Raw genomic sequence first — 19,463 nt, 5'->3', positions numbered from 1 at the left:
TACTCGCATTCTTGTACTACAAAGCCACGCTGTTGTAACACGTGCAGAATGTGGCTTGGCATTGTCTTACTGAAAGAAAAAAAAAAGGCAGGGTCATCCCTGAAAAAGACATTGCTTGGATGGCAGCATATGTTGCTCCAAAACTTGTATGTACATTTCAGCATTAACGGTGCTTTCTTAGATGTGCAAGTTTTGCGCTAAAAAACAATCTGATAACAATTCCTCTTTGGCCTGGAGGACACAACATACTGTATATGATATCCACAAACAATTTTAAATGTGGACTCGTCAGACCACAGTTCACTTTTCCACATTGCGTCAAGTCTATCTCAGATGAGCTTAAACCCATAGAAGCCGGCAACATTTCTGGCTGTTGCTGATATACAGAATAGCTTTTGGGTTTTAAGTTTGAGCACCAGTATAGGATATAGTACGAAAGCTGCCCAACCCCTTTCCTGTAATGTAGAGGAGGCACCCCGTTGGTCCGAATTCTGTATAGACAGTGGACTGAGCCAATCAGGAAATAGTATGCAAGCTGTCCCGTGAACCTACGCATGCTAGCAACTGTGTCTGTACTTTGAGCAAGGTTCTAGATATGTGTGCATTTTATTTCATGAAACCATGACTGCGGACGGTATGATAAAAAAAATATTTCTCAGCCATGTTATTAACACTGAAATCAAAATAATCGACTGTAACAATCAAACGTTGCATTCTAAAGACAGATTCATCTACAATTTCTATTGAGACATGACTCGTGATCACCGCTAGCTACCATATAGCTTTGCCACTGACGTTGATTGGTCTATATTGCAAATGGGTGAAAGGTGTATTCAAGGAGCTTTTGTCGCTGCGTCTTCCAGGTGGATCATCTTAACGATTGGTTCTCGATCCCGTCAATCAATCTGCCGTAACGTCAAAAGCTTAAAAAATACACAAGTCTTACAGAGTGGTCTACAAGAAGTGATCTGTGAGAGTGTGCACAGTAAATTATCATGAGAAGATTCTTTATGCAGCCTTGTTAGATTTTGGGAGGAGATAAGGGAGGGTCAGCTAGACAGGAAAGCCAGCAGTCTGTTCCGAGAAGGCTTATCAGCCAAGGTCACTTCGATAATAAGTCCATTGTTAAAGATAATACAGGTGTCCACAATACAGTACAAACTTATGTTAATTCATGCTAAATAATTATTTTCCATAACAATGGTCTTCCGCATGCGCATTTGACAAAAACTGACAAACGGACGTTTGACTTCTACTTCTCGAGAAGATCCTTGAATACACGTCGGTTGGCCTCTTGGAGAAAAGTTGAGGAAAAGAATAATTAAATAGTTAAAGTACCACGGATTGTCACACCCACCTAAGTGGGGTATCGGCTCCAAAGGACACCAGCCTACCAGGCATCTGCCCTATATTCCAGATGGCCAGTCCAGCCCTGGACTTGCAGACACTAATTTGACAATTCTGGATTAAGGGGAAATTTTAAAACTCGGGTTTTATTGAATCTAACATAAGAGTTAGTTTTTCTTTAAAAGTGCTGTTCCTCAGAAGAAACACGCTAAAATGGTAAAATGAGGTTTCAATCTGAAACAAGTTGGTCTTCTCTCACAACTGCCTTGAAATTGCATAACTTGTTTTCGGGGTTTTTTTCCCTTCAGCTTCAGGAGACAATAGATGAGCTTTGGCTCGGCCCCTTTTCTACTGGTTCCAACACACACACACACACACGCACACACACACGCACACACACACACACACACACACACACACACACACACACACACACACACACACGCACACACACACACACACACACACACACACACACACACACACACACACACAAACCATCTCTTTCACATTCTTCTTCCTGCACTCCCTTGCTTCCACTAACAGAAAGGGAGGGCTCTGCTGTAGTGGAGAGAGAAAAAAAGGGAGGGAGGGGGTGAGGAGGCCGAACGGAAGGGTTGAGCAAGAGGGAGTGAGAGAGCAAGGGGGGGGTAGCACATGTGTATGCGTTTGTGAGAGGGAGGCGAGGAAGCCGCCGCCATATGCCGAGTGGATTCTACATGTGAAAACCATGGGAAGCTCACATCTCCTCAACAAAGGCATGCCTCTAGGTAAACGTGTATGTGTGTGTGTGTGCGTGCGTGTGAATGCCTCCCTTCCCCCTTCTGTTTTTCCTCATTCTCCTACACTACTACATTATCTTGCGCTGGCCTCAAAAGAATGTGTGTGTGTGTGTGTGTGAAAACGTGTATTTGTATGTGTGTGGTGTTGGCGACGACATGAAAATGAAGACTAGCGAGAACAAGCACGCACACACGCGCGCGCATACACACAGGTGGCTGCGAAAGACTGTTCTAGAAAACAAAAAGGGAGAGGAAGGTAGCGCCGGTATCCGAATTGAAAGGCCCAGCGTGTTCTTCTGGTGACCACCGCGTACGCTCCCCCTCGTCTCCCCTGGGGAGGCAAAGAGTCCAAGGTCATGGGATATGGCATCCATCACTTTCGGCTCAGGGAGAAGCAATCGATAAATGAGGCATCAAGCTGCTCAGATTTGATTTAGTGGGAAATTGATGATCCGGAGATCACTCCTCTGAGCATTAGCTACTGTATGTGACTTGAAAGCCTAAGCCTGTATTGAAAGTCTCATTTGATACCCTGACTCAATACCTTAAACCTGATTCAAAACCCCAACCAGCCGACAAAACCCTGATTTGAAACACATTTGAAACAAGATCAGGCCAGGTATGAAACCATAATTTAAGAATCCTAATCCTGACCTGAAACCCCAACTGTACAGTAAAACCCTAATTTGGAACCCTAACACTTGCCTAAGACAATACCCTAACCCTGACTTGAAACGCTAACCAGTTGTTAAAACTCAGATTTGAAACACTAACCTTGGTTTGAGACCCTAATTTGGAGCCCTAAACCTAGTTTGAAGTAACCTAGAATACCAACCCTACTATGAAACAGCAAGCCTCAACCTTGCCTAACTCAATACACTAACCCTTACTTGAAACCCCTAATCCAGGCTTGATACCCTGATTTGGAAACCTAGCCCTTCTAAACCTACTTCCAAACACTAACCCAGGTTTGAAACTCAAAAAATCCTAACCCTGACCCCAAACCTCAACTTGAAACCCCAACCATATATTGAAACCCAAAACCTTCGTCTGCCTCAATATCGTAACCCTCATTTGGAAAACTAATCTTGGTTTGAGACCCTAATTTGGAACACTAAATCTAGTTTTGAACCCTAACACGGACTACAAACCCTAATTTGAAACAGCGACCCTTACCCCAAAATGAAACCCGAAACCCTAATTTGAAACTCTAATCCTGCCTTGGAGTCCTACTTTGAAACCTAAACCAATCTTAAACCCTACATAGTGACATTAACCCATGTTTAATTTGAAACCCCAACCTGGCTTGAAGCCCTAATTTTAAATCCTAACTGGCATGAAACTAAAATTGTAAACCTTAATTTATAACCCTACTTTGATACCATAACCCTGGTTATAAACCCTATTTTGAAACCACAACCCATGTTTCAAATCCAACTCTTGGAAACACAAATTTAGGTTCGAACCCCTAATTTGAAACCATACCTCTTTTGAAGACCACAAGGCCCTAGTTCAATGTGAAGAAGTTCATTGAATCAAGTGCTGGCTGAGGCTTTCACTGCTGGAATGTCAAATATTTCCTCTCTCGTAGTCCTAAAATGGCCTGCACTGCCTTCTGGATCCCGAAAAGACATTTACCCCAGCCTATTTATTTTTAGGAAAATGCAACATGAAAGAGTTACAGACGTAATAGTGTGAAATGTAATTTAAAAAAACCGACAAATCCATCTAAAGAACTGAGAAGATGTTTTTTTTCTTATCATATGGCCAGCCAGAAGCTGAGCTGCAATGTGTTTGTTTGCATGTGGCATGTGCATGAGGTACAGTTGTTCCTTGCCATATCGTGGTCCACAGCCTCATTTTATCACTGATTTTTCATTTTCTTATGCCGGATTTTTCACTCTATCAAAAGACTTGGCCGTGATTATTTTTCCAAACATTTACTGAATTATATTTTCCAAATTGCTGCTTCTTGTGAAGTGAGTCACCTGCCACCATACAGCGCTCGTATCGCAAGTGATGATGTATAATAAGCGCAATTTTAAAAAAAAATTCATGAAGGGCCAAATCTGGGTAGCAGTCCTTGAGATTGGTACCTGTGCTCTTGATGGTTTTGGGTGGTTCCGCCGTTCTCTCAGCAACACTTTTGATTTGCCATGCAGCTTGTTATACGGCACATGAATGTTCTTCAACACAGAGTTGAACATGAGCCGCTTCATCATCAGATCAGGTTTCACGCTGGAATCCGATGTCACCGATAAGAAAGCGATGGGCAGGCTGAGATTGTGCTGAGCTGGCGCTCTGCTGCGAGCTGCCTCTGCTGCTAGAAGACAACAACAACACACATTTTTGTCATTACTTGGAAACAGCGTGCAGAAAGTCATTGTCAAATGCAGAGTGCCCTTTGAAGTGGCACGCATGAGCATGACTTCATCACTCAGTGATTAGTCAAACAGGCCAATTCACAGAATTTGACATCTGGCGTCTAAATTATGCTTTGAAATACCAACCTAGGTTTGAACCTCTACATTGAAACCCTAATTCAAACTCCAATCTCGATTAAAACCCAACTTTGATTACCATGACCCTTGCTTAAAGTCTTATTTGAACACTGGGTTGAAACCCTGTTTTAAAACATTTATCCTAGCATGAAACATTAATCCTATGATGCTTGAAGCTCTACTTTCATATTCTGACACAAATGATCAGCTCGTCAGGAGTTTGATAAGTATCCTGATCATTTGATTCAGGTGTGTTGAGGACTGGAGATTGACACTTGTTTGACACCCTAACCTTCTTGAACTCCTGACTTGAAATTGTAACCCTGTCTTGAAACTTTTATTTATTATTTGAAACCAAACTTCTGTCTTGAAACCCTAACCCTACCTTGAAACTCTGACTGGAAAACCTAACCATTGAAACTGTAATCCGCGTTTGAAACCTTTACTGTGGCACGGAACTCTAATCCAAAACCTTAATTTAAAACCCTAACCCTAGCTTCAAACCCTACTCGTCGCATGAAACAAATTCTTGTTTGAAAACCTAATGTCAAACTCTGACTTTAAACTCTAACTTGAAACCCTAACCAAAGCTTGATACCCTAATTTCAAACCGTAGCCCTGTCTTAAAACCTTAACCTTTGGAACCACAATTTAAAATATAAATTCTTATATTGAAATATAACCCTGTCTTAGCACCATACTCTAACCCTGTCTTGAAATCCTCATTTGAAAAACTGTGTTTATACACTATGATCCAAAAACATCAATTATCTCCTAGGACTGCCCAGTAAACAAAAATCTCGCCTTCGGGAAAAGGAGCAGTTTTTTGACAGTGAAATTACACCAAGAATGGGAAGCAAGTCAAAAGTGACATTTCATCCTTTTCTCACTCAAGGACTTCAGACCACAAGAATGAAGGAAGCCATCACTTCTCCACTTGAAATCTTCTCCCAACAAGTCTGATGCCTCGGAATATTTGAGGGACGGCGACCTTGAAATCACTACTTCAACAATTTCTTGGGATGTGAGCTCATTCAAACAGGAAAACTGAGCCGTCTACACGTGGGGGAATTTCCACTTGTGTGTCCTCCATCTGAAGGACATGAGACATTTTAGACTTTCCGGGAACGAGTCCAGTGGAAAGATGGAGGAAAGCTGTTTACGTCAGGTGTGGCAGATGCCACAATGTCAGGGAAATATAATGATGGATAAAGTCATCTTCAGTGGAATCCCAAGTCGTGGGATTAACTACTATTGAGAAAACCCACATGAGGTTCACTGGAATGGGGCAGAGTAGTTTCGGAAAACTGATAAAAAGCTACGTGAAAAGGGTTATTGAAGTTCCTTGTTCTGCATTTTCCTGTGTTGAAGCTGTGCGAAACTACTGTACTTCATATTGGCCTGCATCTAATTATCTGATTTCATTTAAGGCATCCGACCACCCATCATGAACGGACCCATGCACCCACGCCCCCTGGTGGCTCTGCTGGACGGGCGAGACTGCACAGTGGAGATGCCGGTCCTGAAGGACGTCGCCACTGTGGCCTTCTGCGATGCACAGTCCACGCAGGAGATCCACGAGAAGGTGGGTCACTCCACAAGACAAACAAAGGCACATTCGGTTCTTGACTTAAAAAGAAATCTATCGACATAAAAAAAAAAAGTTTCTCAATATTTTTTTTCCGGGGGGGACAGTTCTGTCTCATGCAAATGCAGAGGATGGCTTTCGTTACCATGACAACCAACGATATTGCTAGGACATTGTCACAAAACGAGGGCAACTTGGCAACTTTTTATAGAACTCTTGGAGATTTCTGGAAAACCTGAGCATCTTCCAGATCCTAAAATGTTAACTCTTTCACTGCCACTGACGTTAAAAGACGTCAAGTAAAAACCTACGGAGGGCTGCCAATGACGTTAAAAGACGTCATCCAATTTTTTAAAAAAAAAATTTTTTGAAACGGGTGCCGGCAAGCCTTCCGCATCTGTTGTGAAAGTTTCAAGGAGGTCTGTTGTGCCTAATGACTATTTTTGGCCCCTAGTGGGCAGCGATGACTCTCTTTTGACAAGATCGGGTGGGCGTCAGTAGAGGCGGAGCTAGAGCGTCGAGCAGGAGATCAGAATGGATAACAAAGGAAAAATGGCGACCGGTTGCGAGGAGCTCACGCCCGAGCCGTTTTTTTCAAAGACCAAAAGCATCGACCAACGCTAAAAGAGCACATTGATGACGACGATGATCATCATCGATGATGATGATGGTGAATCCGAGCTTGACGGCGAAATTGGAAGCGCTGACGCGACGGCTATGACGGCGTCATAACGCGGAGCACAACCGAGCACGCACAGGCGGACGTTCGATCGGACGACGGAGAGTGCCCCGAGTCCAATGCATATTCATCGGAGGAGTGTGTACAGTCTGCTACTTGCTATTTATTCCCCGGAAAAAAAGGCGGTCAAGAAAGTGTAACGTTTGCACGCGAAACGGACAAGCGAAAGTGAAACTATAATCTGTTGTGCGAGTCCTGCGGCGTCTCCTTGCATGCAGGAGAGCATTATAAAAAGAAAAACTGTATTTGAAACATCCAGATAATTGTAAGTACTACCACAGTTGCACACATTTGTAAATAGTTTGCGAAATTGTTTTGTCAAATTGTTACACTGTTGAATGGAAATAAACGTATTTTGCAATCAAAAAACACTTTTTCATTGTTGGTGAAAGCGTTTTACAGAAGTAAAGCACTATTTAGGTGTTTGTGGCATCATTCATGGACAAAAAGAAGTGTACAATTCACTAGAGTGCATGAAATAACATCGTTTCACAAAAAGCTTTTTTTTCTGATGAAAGATGAGAGTCCAATCTTTCATTTGGTAGTATGTGTGTTTCCATAGTCCAAACACAACATTTTCTGTGGACCTTGAAAGATCAGTCAAAATGCTTAAATCGGCTGGCACTGGGGACATCCTGTTTCTGAAAACGTCTGGCAGTGAAAGAGTTAACTCTTTAGTGTCAAGACTGTAAAATGGGTTATTTCAAACATAACATGAGCATCCATAAAGATTTACAGTATTAAATTTTTACAGGTGGATGCAGGACTTCATTCCAAAGCCATCAAATTAGACTTTTTTAATGTGTGTAGACTTGAGACTGTAGACTGCAAATATACGTCATATACTGTATAATTGTCCATTAAGTCAGCTCCATAACGATTTTGTTGGATTTTCATTCCTGGATGCAGCACTTCATCACCAAGACACAGAATTAAATGTGTTTAGAAATTAGACAGAACCCCACTAGAACAGGATGGTCACCACTCCGCATCTCTGTGGCAAATGGAGCCATCACTGACTAATTTAACTGTATCGTCCTTCATAAAGTGAATGCTCATAAAGGTTTAATTGGATTTTCACCGGTGGAGGCAGTACTTCATTACCAAGCCATTAAATTAGACTTGGTCTAACGTGTGTATTTGTAGAAACTGAGACTACTTCCAGAATAGAAGATGTTCATCCCTTTGCGTGTTCCACCCCTTGATAACGTCCGGACTTTAATTTAAGCAACCACTGGCTCATCTAACCACATTCCTTTGTGTTTTCACGGTGAAGGGAGCGTTTTACCACCAAGCCATTAAAAATCACTTTGGCAATTAACATGTGGCACAAGTTTCAGATACATTGCCAAATGCAAATGCTCCCCTGCACATACACTGACTACGGTGCTTAGGCGAACATCCAAATATGTGCCACTCATTAGAAACTAACGGGGCTCTCTGCTTCAGTGTTGTCCCATCATCACTTGAAAATAGGGGTCTTCGGAGAGCTTAGCCTCCACGTCATGGGAGGAGAAACTCAATGAACTATTTGCATAAAAGTACATTTGTGAAGACTTGAACCCGTATTGTGGGTCAACCACTGTGACTACTGACCTATACTACCTGTTGTCAACAGGCTGGTGTGAAAATGATTGGCAGGGTTACGTCTCATTCTGGGTGACTGCCAGATGTACTCTCTCTCTCTTTCTCTCTCTCTCTCTCTCTCTCTCTCTCACTCCCTCTCCCTCGCTGAGAGCGTGCTCAGTAGGTCACAACATGACACAAACAGATGGCGCTCTCGTTAACTCGCCGAGAAGCCGTTGCTTTGACATGCTAATTGAAACGCGTGTCGTTGACACCCGGGCGACGCCGGCGGTGAAGTTGGCAGCCTGCCAATTTCAATGACAGCGGAAGACAATGAACATCTGACATTTACACACTTTTCCGTTTCCTTTTCTTGATCAATCCACTCCAATGAGTAGCCTTTTATCATGACACATACTTGAAACACTGAATAACCAACAAACTTTTGACGCCATGTTCAGCCCACTTCAGATGGCAGATCTTGGCGATACCTGCTTCCGAATGGGACTCAGTTGTGTGAATTCTCTAGTAATAACGCTTAAAATAGCCAACTTCTTGTCTTTTTTGGTCTTTGATTTAGGGATAGACCGATTATCGGCCGGGTTGATTATCGGTGCCACATCGGCCTTTTTACGAATCCGAAGGCCGATAAACCCAGTATCTCACTGAACAGTGAATTGCTTGCAAACAGACATTCTTTACTTGTCGCAAAAATATTTCAAACATATTCAGACAACTTTTTTTTATGTCTGCGAAGATCTTTTGAAACCTTTCCCAACCCTGATGAAAACGGCAAATTAGCTACATTCGCATGCATTTGCAGCTCAGTGACATACAGGGAACTTTTCATTTATGGATTTATTTAAATGTCCATGTAATAAATAAAAAAATGCTAACACTGGGAACTTTCAATGGGGTGAACAGTGTCTGATCGCATTTGACAATAACATCTGCGTTTCCATGGCAACATTCAGGAAGCACAGTCAATCAATGCCGGCAGGTGTATTCAAACGCGGGATTTTAAGAGGTCACAGCCTACAGATCCAGACAAAGCCATTCTTCATCCATTCATAGAAATGCATTCATCTGCTTCATATTTGATACGCAATACGGTCCTGTAGTAATTCTAGCATTCTGTGTGTGTGTGTAGGTGCTGAATGAAGCCGTGGGGGCATTGATGTATCACACCATCACTCTAATGAGAGAAGACCTGGAGAAGTTCAAAGCTCTCCGCATCATTGTGCGCATCGGTAGCGGCTATGACAACATTGACATCAAATCTGCGGGCGAACTTGGTGAGCCTTTAACTCCCTTTCACACGGCTTGTTTTCATATCACAGCAGTAACACAGAAAGCATGGAGAGGCTACAACCTGACAATCTGTGAGGGTAGAAGTTGTTAGAAGACTATCTTTGTCTTCCGCCTGTTCGTTGTTGTTCGGGTAGAGAGAATCCTGATTTTCTGAATCCAGACTGGAGATCGGTGAACAGGTCCTTCGAAGGATTTATTTTACAGAATATTCTGGACACAAGCAAGTTTACAGACAAGGCTGCAGTTCCTCTAGCTAGTGTGTAGTTACAGCGGACTCACAGCATTCTTATACTATCTTGAAGAGCAGTATCATAAAACCCCAAAAGACTCTCAACAAAGTTAAATCTATTTCTGTCTGACATTCTGTTCAAAAGTTAATTACAATCATCAATCCATGGACGCTTCCTACCAACACGGAAGGAAATAGGTGTTACTATTTGAGCTCATCCCTACAAACATGGTTGTAGAAGTTAAAGGGTTCTCTATTCCAACAGGAATTGTCGTGTGTAACATGCCAGCTGCCTCGGTGGAGGAGACGGCTGACTCCACGCTGTGTCACATCCTCACCTTGTACCGGCGCACCACATGGCTCCATCAGGTTTGTAGCTTTTCATTTAAAAAAAAAAAAAAACAAAACATTACGTCATAACATTTTGTCATATACCGCTATATGCTACAACGCTAGGCTCTCCGGGAGGGCACGCGGGTCCAGAGCGTGGAGCAGATCCGAGAGGTGGCTTCAGGAGCGGCGAGGATCAGAGGGGAGACGCTGGGACTCATTGGACTAGGTCAGTCAAGGCAAAAGGCAAGATGATGTACATTGAATCCATGCTATTCATGCGGGATAGCGGCCAGCCCGGCTACTAATAGTGAAAATCCGCAAATAATTGCAGACACCCTCAAAACTTGTATGTAATTGTGTATAGATGCCACTCCGTGGAGTCAAAGCACTTAAAACAGAGAGGATCATAAAACACCAACACCATGCAGTACATACGCACAATCGTGAACCCCTGTTATATCAACAAGTAGTTAAATTATTTAACACCAAAAAAACACCTTCACATGATGCTCATCAAGAGTATTAGCCTGCATACTAGCTAAAGACATGCTACCACAAACAGACGTGACATCACACATGGGCAAACACTCTTAACACAAACTGTATTCAATGATAAAACTCACCTCGCCGCATTTACCCGTAATGGAGTCAAACTGTAACGGTGAAGTAGACTTAACAGGCTATTTGTCGCTGCATCAGTAGAGAAGCAGAAACATACGTTGAGTTTCACTTTGAATGTGTACAAGCCAGTTGCATTCAAGGACTAATCTAACAATACCAAAGTTGAATCCAAGATCAAATTCATTCTGACTTCAGTCACCTAATGTGTGTGTGTTGTGTGTGTGTGTGTAGGTCGAGTGGGCCAGGCTGTCGCCCTGCGAGCTAAGACGTTTGGTTTCAATGTCATTTTTTACGATCCCTATTTGGCGGACGGCGTGGAAAGATCCTTGGGCCTTCAAAGGGTCACTACACTACAGGTATTCCTTGACAATGAGGTCCCGGTTAATTTAGGTAAATTTGCTCACATGAAGGCACACGCGTTTCCATCCTCACCATTAACCCCTGGGCGTTATTATAGTTTGATTAAATTCTTGTAATTTTTGCCAAAATCAGGCATTTCCTTTGAAGTGTGATAACTTAGTCATTTATGAATATTTTTTTCACTTTCAACCGCTCAAAATGTTCAGTGGCATCAGACCTATCCATACATATATAGTTTTTATTTAATTTAAATTTTTTAATGCCCCCTATGGACAATAATAGCAGTATTATGCTAATAGCAAGACTAACTATGCTGTATATATATATAAAATAAAAGACTAATTTGAATATTTCATATGACATAGTTAGAGGCTCAAACAACTCCATAAGTCATAACAATATAATTTTTTTATGCATGCATTTTGTATTAATTTATTAGCCTTTGGCGCCACCTAGTGGATTTTTGTGTTAACACTCTAAACACACAAATTCCTCTATTTTCATGTTTATGACTCGTCAAAGAAGCGATTGCATCAGTAATCACGGAAAATGCATTATAATACATCAGGTTTACAACATATCAAAAACTGTGATTTATAATGGGAGTCAATGAGCCAAAATCGGGCATTATTACAATAACTTTGTGTGAATCTCTCCCTCCTGTTTGGTAATAATTATAAATTACAGCATGGCGCCAATTTGATCTTCTACATTTTTAAACAATCCTGGTAAAATGTCAGGTCCCTAGTGTATTTTTTTCAAATGCTTTTTCTTTGATGAAAAACAGAAAAACTGAAAAAAGCCAGAAAATGTACAAATAACGCCCATGGGTTAAATGTCTTCTTTGAGTTTTTTTTTTTTTTTTTTTTTTAATAAACTGTTTATCTCTTGCTTATCCCACACAGGATCTGCTTTTTCACTCTGACTGCGTGTCGCTGCACTGCAGCCTGAACGAACACAATCACCACCTCATCAACGACTTCACCGTCAAGCAGGTGCTGAAGCGGACCTTGAATTGATTTTAGTTTGATTCGGACCAAGATGTGAGCGGATGGGGGTTGTGTTTTCCAGATGCGTCAAGGGGCATTCCTGGTCAACACGGCGAGGGGAGGTCTGGTGGACGAGAAGGCCCTGGCCCAGGCCCTGAAGGACGGAAGGATACGTGGCGCAGCCCTGGACGTTCACGAGACGGAACCTTTTAGGTAATTGTTTTACTTCATTTACAAATTATCTAAAATACAATTTGGCCCTTGATAATAAAAAAAATTCACAACATAGTTTAGCCACTTTCATACTATGTTTCCCTTTGTAGTTTCAGTCAGGGTCCCCTGAAGGATGCCCCCAACCTGATCTGCACGCCTCATGCCGCCTGGTACAGCGAACAGGCCTCACTGGAGATGCGAGAGGAGGCGGCCAGGGAGATCCGACGAGCCATCACAGGTCAGGACCGCCTTGATCGCCAGCTTTAATTCTACAAGTTACATCCCAGACACAATCCGTTTGTATTCAGGTCGTATTCCGGACAGTCTGAAGAACTGCGTCAACAAAGAGTTCCTGAGTCAGAACAATCACTGGACGGCAGTCGAACCGGCCAATGTCCACCCAGAACTCAATGGAGCATACAGGTAACCAAAATGTATTACCAAAAACAAAAATGCTAACAAGGGTATTTATCTACATGCTAACAAACAAACACTCATCACTACAAGCACAATGACTAGACAATGGTGCGTGACTTGTGTCAGAAGCAATATTCTGACAAAGACAGAAAGAAAGCATGGAACTAAATACAAATCGACAAGGCGACAAGGGACGCCTGCCTGGACAAGACTCGGGGAGTTGTTTGGTAGACACAAGGGACCGAGCTGACAAGAACAGTTGGAAACAAAAAGAGACAAAAAAGACATGAAAAGGAGCACAGGGGAAACATGACAAAACTAAACCCAATCAAAACCACATCATGATACTAACGTAGTCTTGAAACCCTACCCGGAAACCCTAAAACTGTTTTTGAACCCCTCATTTGAAAGGCTAACCCCTGTTTAAAACCAGGTGTGAAGCTTGAGAACTGAAATCTTAACCTTGGCTTGAAGCGCTGCCCTGAAACTGCAATTTTGGTTGGCAACCCTATTTAGAAAGTGAAACCCTAACAAGTAGGGGTGTTAGAAAAAAACGATTCGGCAATATATCGCGATATTACAGCGTGCAATTCTCGAATCGATTCGATATGCGACCAAGTTGATTTTTAAACATCAATTTTTTTATGGGAATATTCAACAAAATGTCTTACTTAGGGTTAGGATTCGCACATTAGGTATGGAAGAATGATATATTAATGGAACATTAAGCCTTAATATTTTTTTCCAGTGCTGTTTAAACATGAAACAGACCTGTTTGTTAAATGCAGTGGCTCAGTTATAAGCCTGAATTTTCAGATAAATAAATACATCTTCATACAAATCTTACAATGTACATGTACAAGTTTACTGATTAGTATTCTCTAAATTTGAATTTAAAAAAATATATCGCAATAATCAATTTATAGATTCGCATCGGGATTAATCGGTATCGAATCGAATCGTGACCTATGAATTGTGATACGAATCCAATGGCCAGGTACTTGAAACCATAATCATAGCTATGAAATCATAATGTGAAATGCTAACCCTTGCTCTTTAAACCCTAAACCAGGCTAGCAACCCCCGATTTGAATCCCTAATTACACAAAATCGCCAGTGTAAGATTAACACTGAGTAGTGTTATATATAACACTAGAAAAGTGTGTATATGTGTCCACACCTGACCTAAATCTGACACTTTTTAAAGTGTTACTTTTTTTTTACACTTAACCAGGGTTACTCCAACACTGTAAAAATCTACACTGGTAAACACTGAGTAGTGTTGAAAGTACTCTACACTAGTGTCAGTGTTAAAAATGTAACTCAAACTAACACTTCACTCTGGTTAAAGGTACATTTATATAGCGTTTTTCCTCCTTACAAGGCCATCAATGTGCTTTTGACTACTGATTACACAGCATCAGGAGCAACTTGATTGTTCAGTATGTTGCTCAAGGATACTTTGGCAAAGTTACTCCGGCCTGGGATCGAACATACGCTCTCAGCGTCGGGAGACGACCAATCTATGACTGATCCATGCTGCCCCAACAACAACAACAACAACAGGATGTATCGCTATTGAAATGCCGTCAGCACGCTGGAAATTGGAAAGTTTGTCCTCCACCGGAAATGAGGGTGTGGTTAATTTAACACTCAAGGTAGTGCTATTCACGTTACACTTCCACTCCAACACTTGAGGAAAATTTAGTCTGACAGAGTATTTTTTTATCCTAACAATGTCAGAATAAAACTGTTTACACCAGATTTCATCGAACACTGGAAATTTAACACCGAGAGATTTGCTGTGTAGAAACCCTGATTTGAAACCCTAACTTGAAGCCCTAACACCTGCTCGAAACCCTAAGCCTGGTTTTGAAATCATAATTTCAAACACTAACGAATGCAGGATTGAAACCCTAATTTAAAATCCTAAATTAAATTCCTATCCCTGTTTTAAATCCCTCGTTTGAAACACTAACCCAGGCTTGAAGGCATGAAGATAAAACCCTATCCTTTGTTTGAAAATAACATATTTCTACAAAACAGGAATACTGTTTTAAGATCTATCTCCTCTCTTTCCCTACCAGGTACCCGCCAGGTGTAGTGAGCATGACCGCCGGCGGCCTTCCGCCCCCCGTTGAGGGCATCGTGCCCAGCGCGGTGCCCGTTGCGCACGCCCTCCCGCCAGCAGTCGTTCACCCGCCGCACACCCCGTCGCCCGGACACAACACAGTCAAGCCACCAGAGGGCGACAGAGAACAGCATCCAAATGAGCAGCTGTAGTCCAAAAAGCACAGCGGGAAGTCAACGTCCAGTAAATAACTACTGATTCCAAAATGTACAGGACATTAGCTCGCGGTCGCTTGTTGACACTCAGAAGGGATCCAAGAAGATGACAGTGATGGTCAGGAAAAGGAAACAAAGAGGTTGGGGTGCTCATCTCTGCTAAGACTGGGAGAAAAATAATCATTGACAGTCGTGTGCCCAAAATTTCCCTTCACTCTCTATTTTTTTCCATCATTCAAAAAGAAGGAAAAACAGTCGACTGAAACAAATGTAAGTTACACAAGCGGACAGTTTTTAGACCAGTGTTTCCCAGCCTTTAAAGAGCCATGACTCATTATTTTGCATGAGAAAAATTGTACAGCACACCCAAGAAAAATGTCACAAAAAGTAGATACAGTGCTACCTTGACTTAAAAGAGCGCCTATGTTTGAGTTTTTTGGGTTATGATTTTTTGCCTCATGTTGCGAGCCAAAATTTTTGTTACCGACATTCAAGTGAAAAATTAAACGGCACAGTTAAAGGTACTGTAAGGACAGACACAGTCGCCAATGTGCTTTCAATTTTAGATTATTCATTTAAGATAATTTTTAAAAATTGGTTTAAAATGTTGAATTTGCATGCAGTGAATACTCGTGATTTGGCAACCACTGTTCACCTTTTGGGGGGGTAAATTTTTTTTCATATTTTTAAATATAATTTGAATGGAAAACACTTATAAAATAGTTTCTTAAGATTATTTGTTTTGTTTTTTTACCCTCAATGCATTTATTATAGCCGTCAAGTATACATGGATTTTTGCTATTCACGTGCCGGCCCAGTCCCTTCCCCTACTGCAAAATCATTTTGTTGGTTTTAATTATACTGGTATAGTGGTACTTTGACTTAGGAGTGCTTTGGGATTATGAGTCTTTGTTTCGTCAATTTATTTGCTAAGTGTTATGAGCCAAAAATTTAGTTACAAGTGAGCTTTACATATGCCGTCGTTCTATAGAAGTGAACAACGAAAACAAAGCATTTAAGATATTGTAAGAAAAGCCACAGTCCCCATAATTTCAGACGGTAATTAAACGAGACAATGAACTTCAACCACTAGGCCACACCCCTTAAAGGCACACATCCAACAAATGAATACTACACTTTAGCTTACACTTACACTATTTTTCTTTCTTAAAAACCGGAATAGGTGTTTTTGGAGAGGCTGGAACAGAATAATGGTATTTCAGTTCATTTCAAAAGGGAAAACTGATTTACAATGCGAGTGAATTGAGACACGAGCTCAGTCAAAGAATAAATTGAACTTGAACGTCAAGGTACCACAGTACACCAAAATAATGATCTTGTCTCAATTTACCCAGAAATTCTTTGGGCATGTTTCGTTCAACACAAAAATATTAATCTGCCACCTAGTGGAAAAGCGTTTAATTGCTTTGTTGAAAATAAAATGACACGGCACATCAGTCACAAAGGTTGGGAATCACGGTTTTAAACTGGAGGCTAGAAGATACGGAAAATAACTCGATGAATCTGTGTGAGATGTTTCTTTAACAAATCACCCTGAAACAGAGGCAGCTTTTTTTTTAGCACACCATCTCAGGAACTTCAGTTTCCACAGTTGGTCTCCTGTTGACTTAATTTTCTGCCATTTAGTGCTACTTTTTGTTGTTCTTCGGAAATGATAGCCTTTCGCTACAACTTGAAGTGCTTGGGTTGTTTGCTGTCATTTGTACAAAGCGTGCAATTTCTCAGAGATTGCACGCTTGTATACAAACAGGTGGCAAAATGCTATGCTTGGCATTGAATTTTTTTTTTAATGATGTTGTTGGGAAGATGTGAGGTGATGCACTGAGACTGTACTGTAGCAGACTTAAACATGTATATTTAAACATGTACAGTGCCACCCTCAATTGTGCGTTCACCTACCACAGCCTCGTTATTGCGCACACTTTTCATGTGGAACGTATCTACAGTACTTGTCCATTGTAGAAATACCCGCTATATTGCGGAAATCTGCGCTTATTTTTTTGTACAGGGTCATATATGATAAACTACTTAACAACTGTAATGCCCTCCTCGCATGTGGAAAAGTATAGCGATTCTCCAACACACTTTTCAACAGGAGAACGATAAAACGCATATATCCTCGCCCGAAACCATACTTTAAAACCATAATCCTTGTTTGAAACCCTAATCAAGGATTGGAACCCTGACTTGAAATGCTAACCCACGTTTCAAACCCTACTTGTAAACTGAAACTCTGGATGGAAATCCTACTTTGAAATCATAAATCTGGTTTGAGACTCTAACACAGGATTGAAACCATACCTAAAAAACACTAACACCATTTTGAAATCCTTACTTTTAAATACTAATCTCGGATTTAAACCCTACATTGAAACTCTTAACTTTTGAAATCATGAATAACTTGAAACCATAAAAGTAGCAAAAAAATCATGCAGCTGGTTTGAAATCCTAACCCTGACTTGAACCCATCATTTCTAATCTTAACTCTATTTTGAAACCCTCATTTCAAACTCTAACCCTTGTTTGAATCCCTAAACCGGGCTTGAAACCTGAACTTGAAACCCTAACCCTGGCTTAAAACTTTAATTTGAAATCCTAAAATGCCTCAGCAACACAACAGTAGCCACTAACTCTTCTTTACCCGTCCTAGGTGACTTGCACAATAAGCACACACTGTTATTAAAATATGTTAAAAGTGTGTTGGAGGGATTAATTTTTTTTATATGGTCTGTTTACATTGCAGATTTTCCGCCTATAGTGGGTGGGTCTGCAACATATCCTCTGCAATAATTGGGGTTTCACTCTACAATATCTTTTTCATGATCCAGAGCTTCCACTGCAAATGCAAACCGCTGTGGACTTCAGCACATTTGCATCCTTGGAAAATCATCCAAATCCTCAGCTTCCTACCTTGGTTCCTTACTTTGAAGCATTTTTATAAAGCACCAGAGTAAATAGCACAACGCTCCCTTTAACATTTCATGATGGGTCCTTACTAAGTGTACTGTTTGGCCACCGCCGTGCTCTCCCTGTCTGTATGTGTACATACTGTGGTGATGTTTTTCTGCCTGCCTGTGTCAATGTGACTTGGTTTGTATCTGTGTATAAAAAGCAGCGCTGCGAGCGGGAGTGCTGGGTTCCTGAAGGCATCGTCACCGCACATGTATGTCAGTTGAAATGAGTTACCGGAGCAATGTGCGGGACTAGAATTCCTTGCTTTGTTTCTTTGTCATTATTCTTGGGTCAATTTAGATTTTTTTTTTCTCATATTCAAAACTACTTACCAAAATTGCTGTGTAGCACCGTGCCCCTGAAGCTAGTTTGACTTAGCAACATGAAATTTGGTAGTCATGTCTATCACAAATATACCCACAAACATGTCACAGACGCAAACCTGAAAAGACACAGGAAGCCACCGATTTTGATTCCAAGTGTCAATTTTAGGCTCAAGTGACTTGGTGGCACATGATTGAATTAAAAAAGAATCAGACCCAGTGACGATGCTTTCAGGATCACACTCCAGATCCAGCATTTTGGGTAGTAAACAGTTCACTGTTGCCTACCCGTTCTCTTAGGTAGCAAGCGTAGCGACCAGGGATGGACATTTCACATTGACGTTACCGATTACGTTCTACAACCTGAGCTGAGTGCCAAGATCTCACTGGGCCAAAATCTGAAATGTGTACGTTCTAGGGCCTTGGGAATTCTGCAAGGAATTCCTGTGGACTACACATTCCTCACAAGATGCCTGTCTGTACCTTTACTGTTTCCATGGACAACTGTTCATTATTCAAGAACAAAAATAGCTCTTTGAAATTCCTTCCCTGGTAGTGACACACAGTCCACTGTTGCCTACCTGTTTGTCCTCTTTCTGGTTAAGTAGTAGGTGTAGCAATATACAGTACATATAAATATATTCTATATTCTGCAGTAAATATTATTTTTGGTCAAAAAAACCTGATGAAAGATATGTTTGTGACTGTATGCATTTGTATGAATTATTTTAAAAGGAAATAAAACCGTGAATGATAATGTGGTTTTATTGGTCTGTGGTTTCAGTTGGTTGACAATATGAGTCCAGAGTGGTAAAGTGGTAATGATATTGGCAATTCTATAGCTACAGGCTTTAAAAGATAAACGCACACAAAAAAACAATTCAT

General features: G+C 41.2%; 1 protein-coding gene and 1 long non-coding RNA gene across 4 annotated transcripts in view; one reads left to right on the top strand and one right to left on the bottom strand.

The window, feature by feature from the left end:
- Positions 1-1,960: 1,960 nt before the first annotated feature.
- On the top strand, positions 1,961-19,335 carry LOC144058942 (C-terminal-binding protein 1). Of its 3 annotated transcripts, XM_077577622.1 has the most exons (12): positions 1,975-2,117; positions 5,526-5,961; positions 6,061-6,215; positions 9,674-9,818; positions 10,329-10,432; positions 10,520-10,622; positions 11,249-11,373; positions 12,283-12,372; positions 12,449-12,579; positions 12,690-12,817; positions 12,888-13,002; positions 15,084-19,335. In XM_077577622.1, the coding sequence occupies exons 3-12, from the start codon at positions 6,078-6,080 to the stop codon at positions 15,277-15,279; spliced, it is 1,275 nt and encodes a 424-aa protein (XP_077433748.1). In that variant the 5' UTR covers positions 1,975-2,117; positions 5,526-5,961; positions 6,061-6,077; the 3' UTR covers positions 15,280-19,335. The 3 variants fall into 3 exon arrangements, with proteins under 3 accessions (XP_077433749.1, XP_077433748.1, XP_077433747.1); XM_077577623.1 differs by lacking the exon at positions 5,526-5,961 and having other exon boundaries at positions 1,961-2,117; XM_077577621.1 differs by having other exon boundaries at positions 5,526-6,215.
- The window catches only part of LOC144058945 (uncharacterized), a 50,755-nt gene continuing 35,462 nt past the window's right edge, over positions 4,171-19,463 (bottom strand). The window contains exon 6 of the long non-coding RNA XR_013295523.1: positions 4,171-4,449. This is a non-coding gene — a long non-coding RNA (uncharacterized LOC144058945). The remainder of the gene's footprint in view (positions 4,450-19,463) is intronic.

This window comes from Vanacampus margaritifer, chromosome 10 (genome assembly GCF_051991255.1).
Source record: "Vanacampus margaritifer isolate UIUO_Vmar chromosome 10, RoL_Vmar_1.0, whole genome shotgun sequence".
In the NCBI taxonomy this organism is placed as follows: domain Eukaryota; kingdom Metazoa; phylum Chordata; class Actinopteri; order Syngnathiformes; family Syngnathidae; genus Vanacampus; species Vanacampus margaritifer.
Note: the sequence above shows the minus strand (reverse complement) of the source record. Positions and strands in the feature narration are given on the sequence as shown.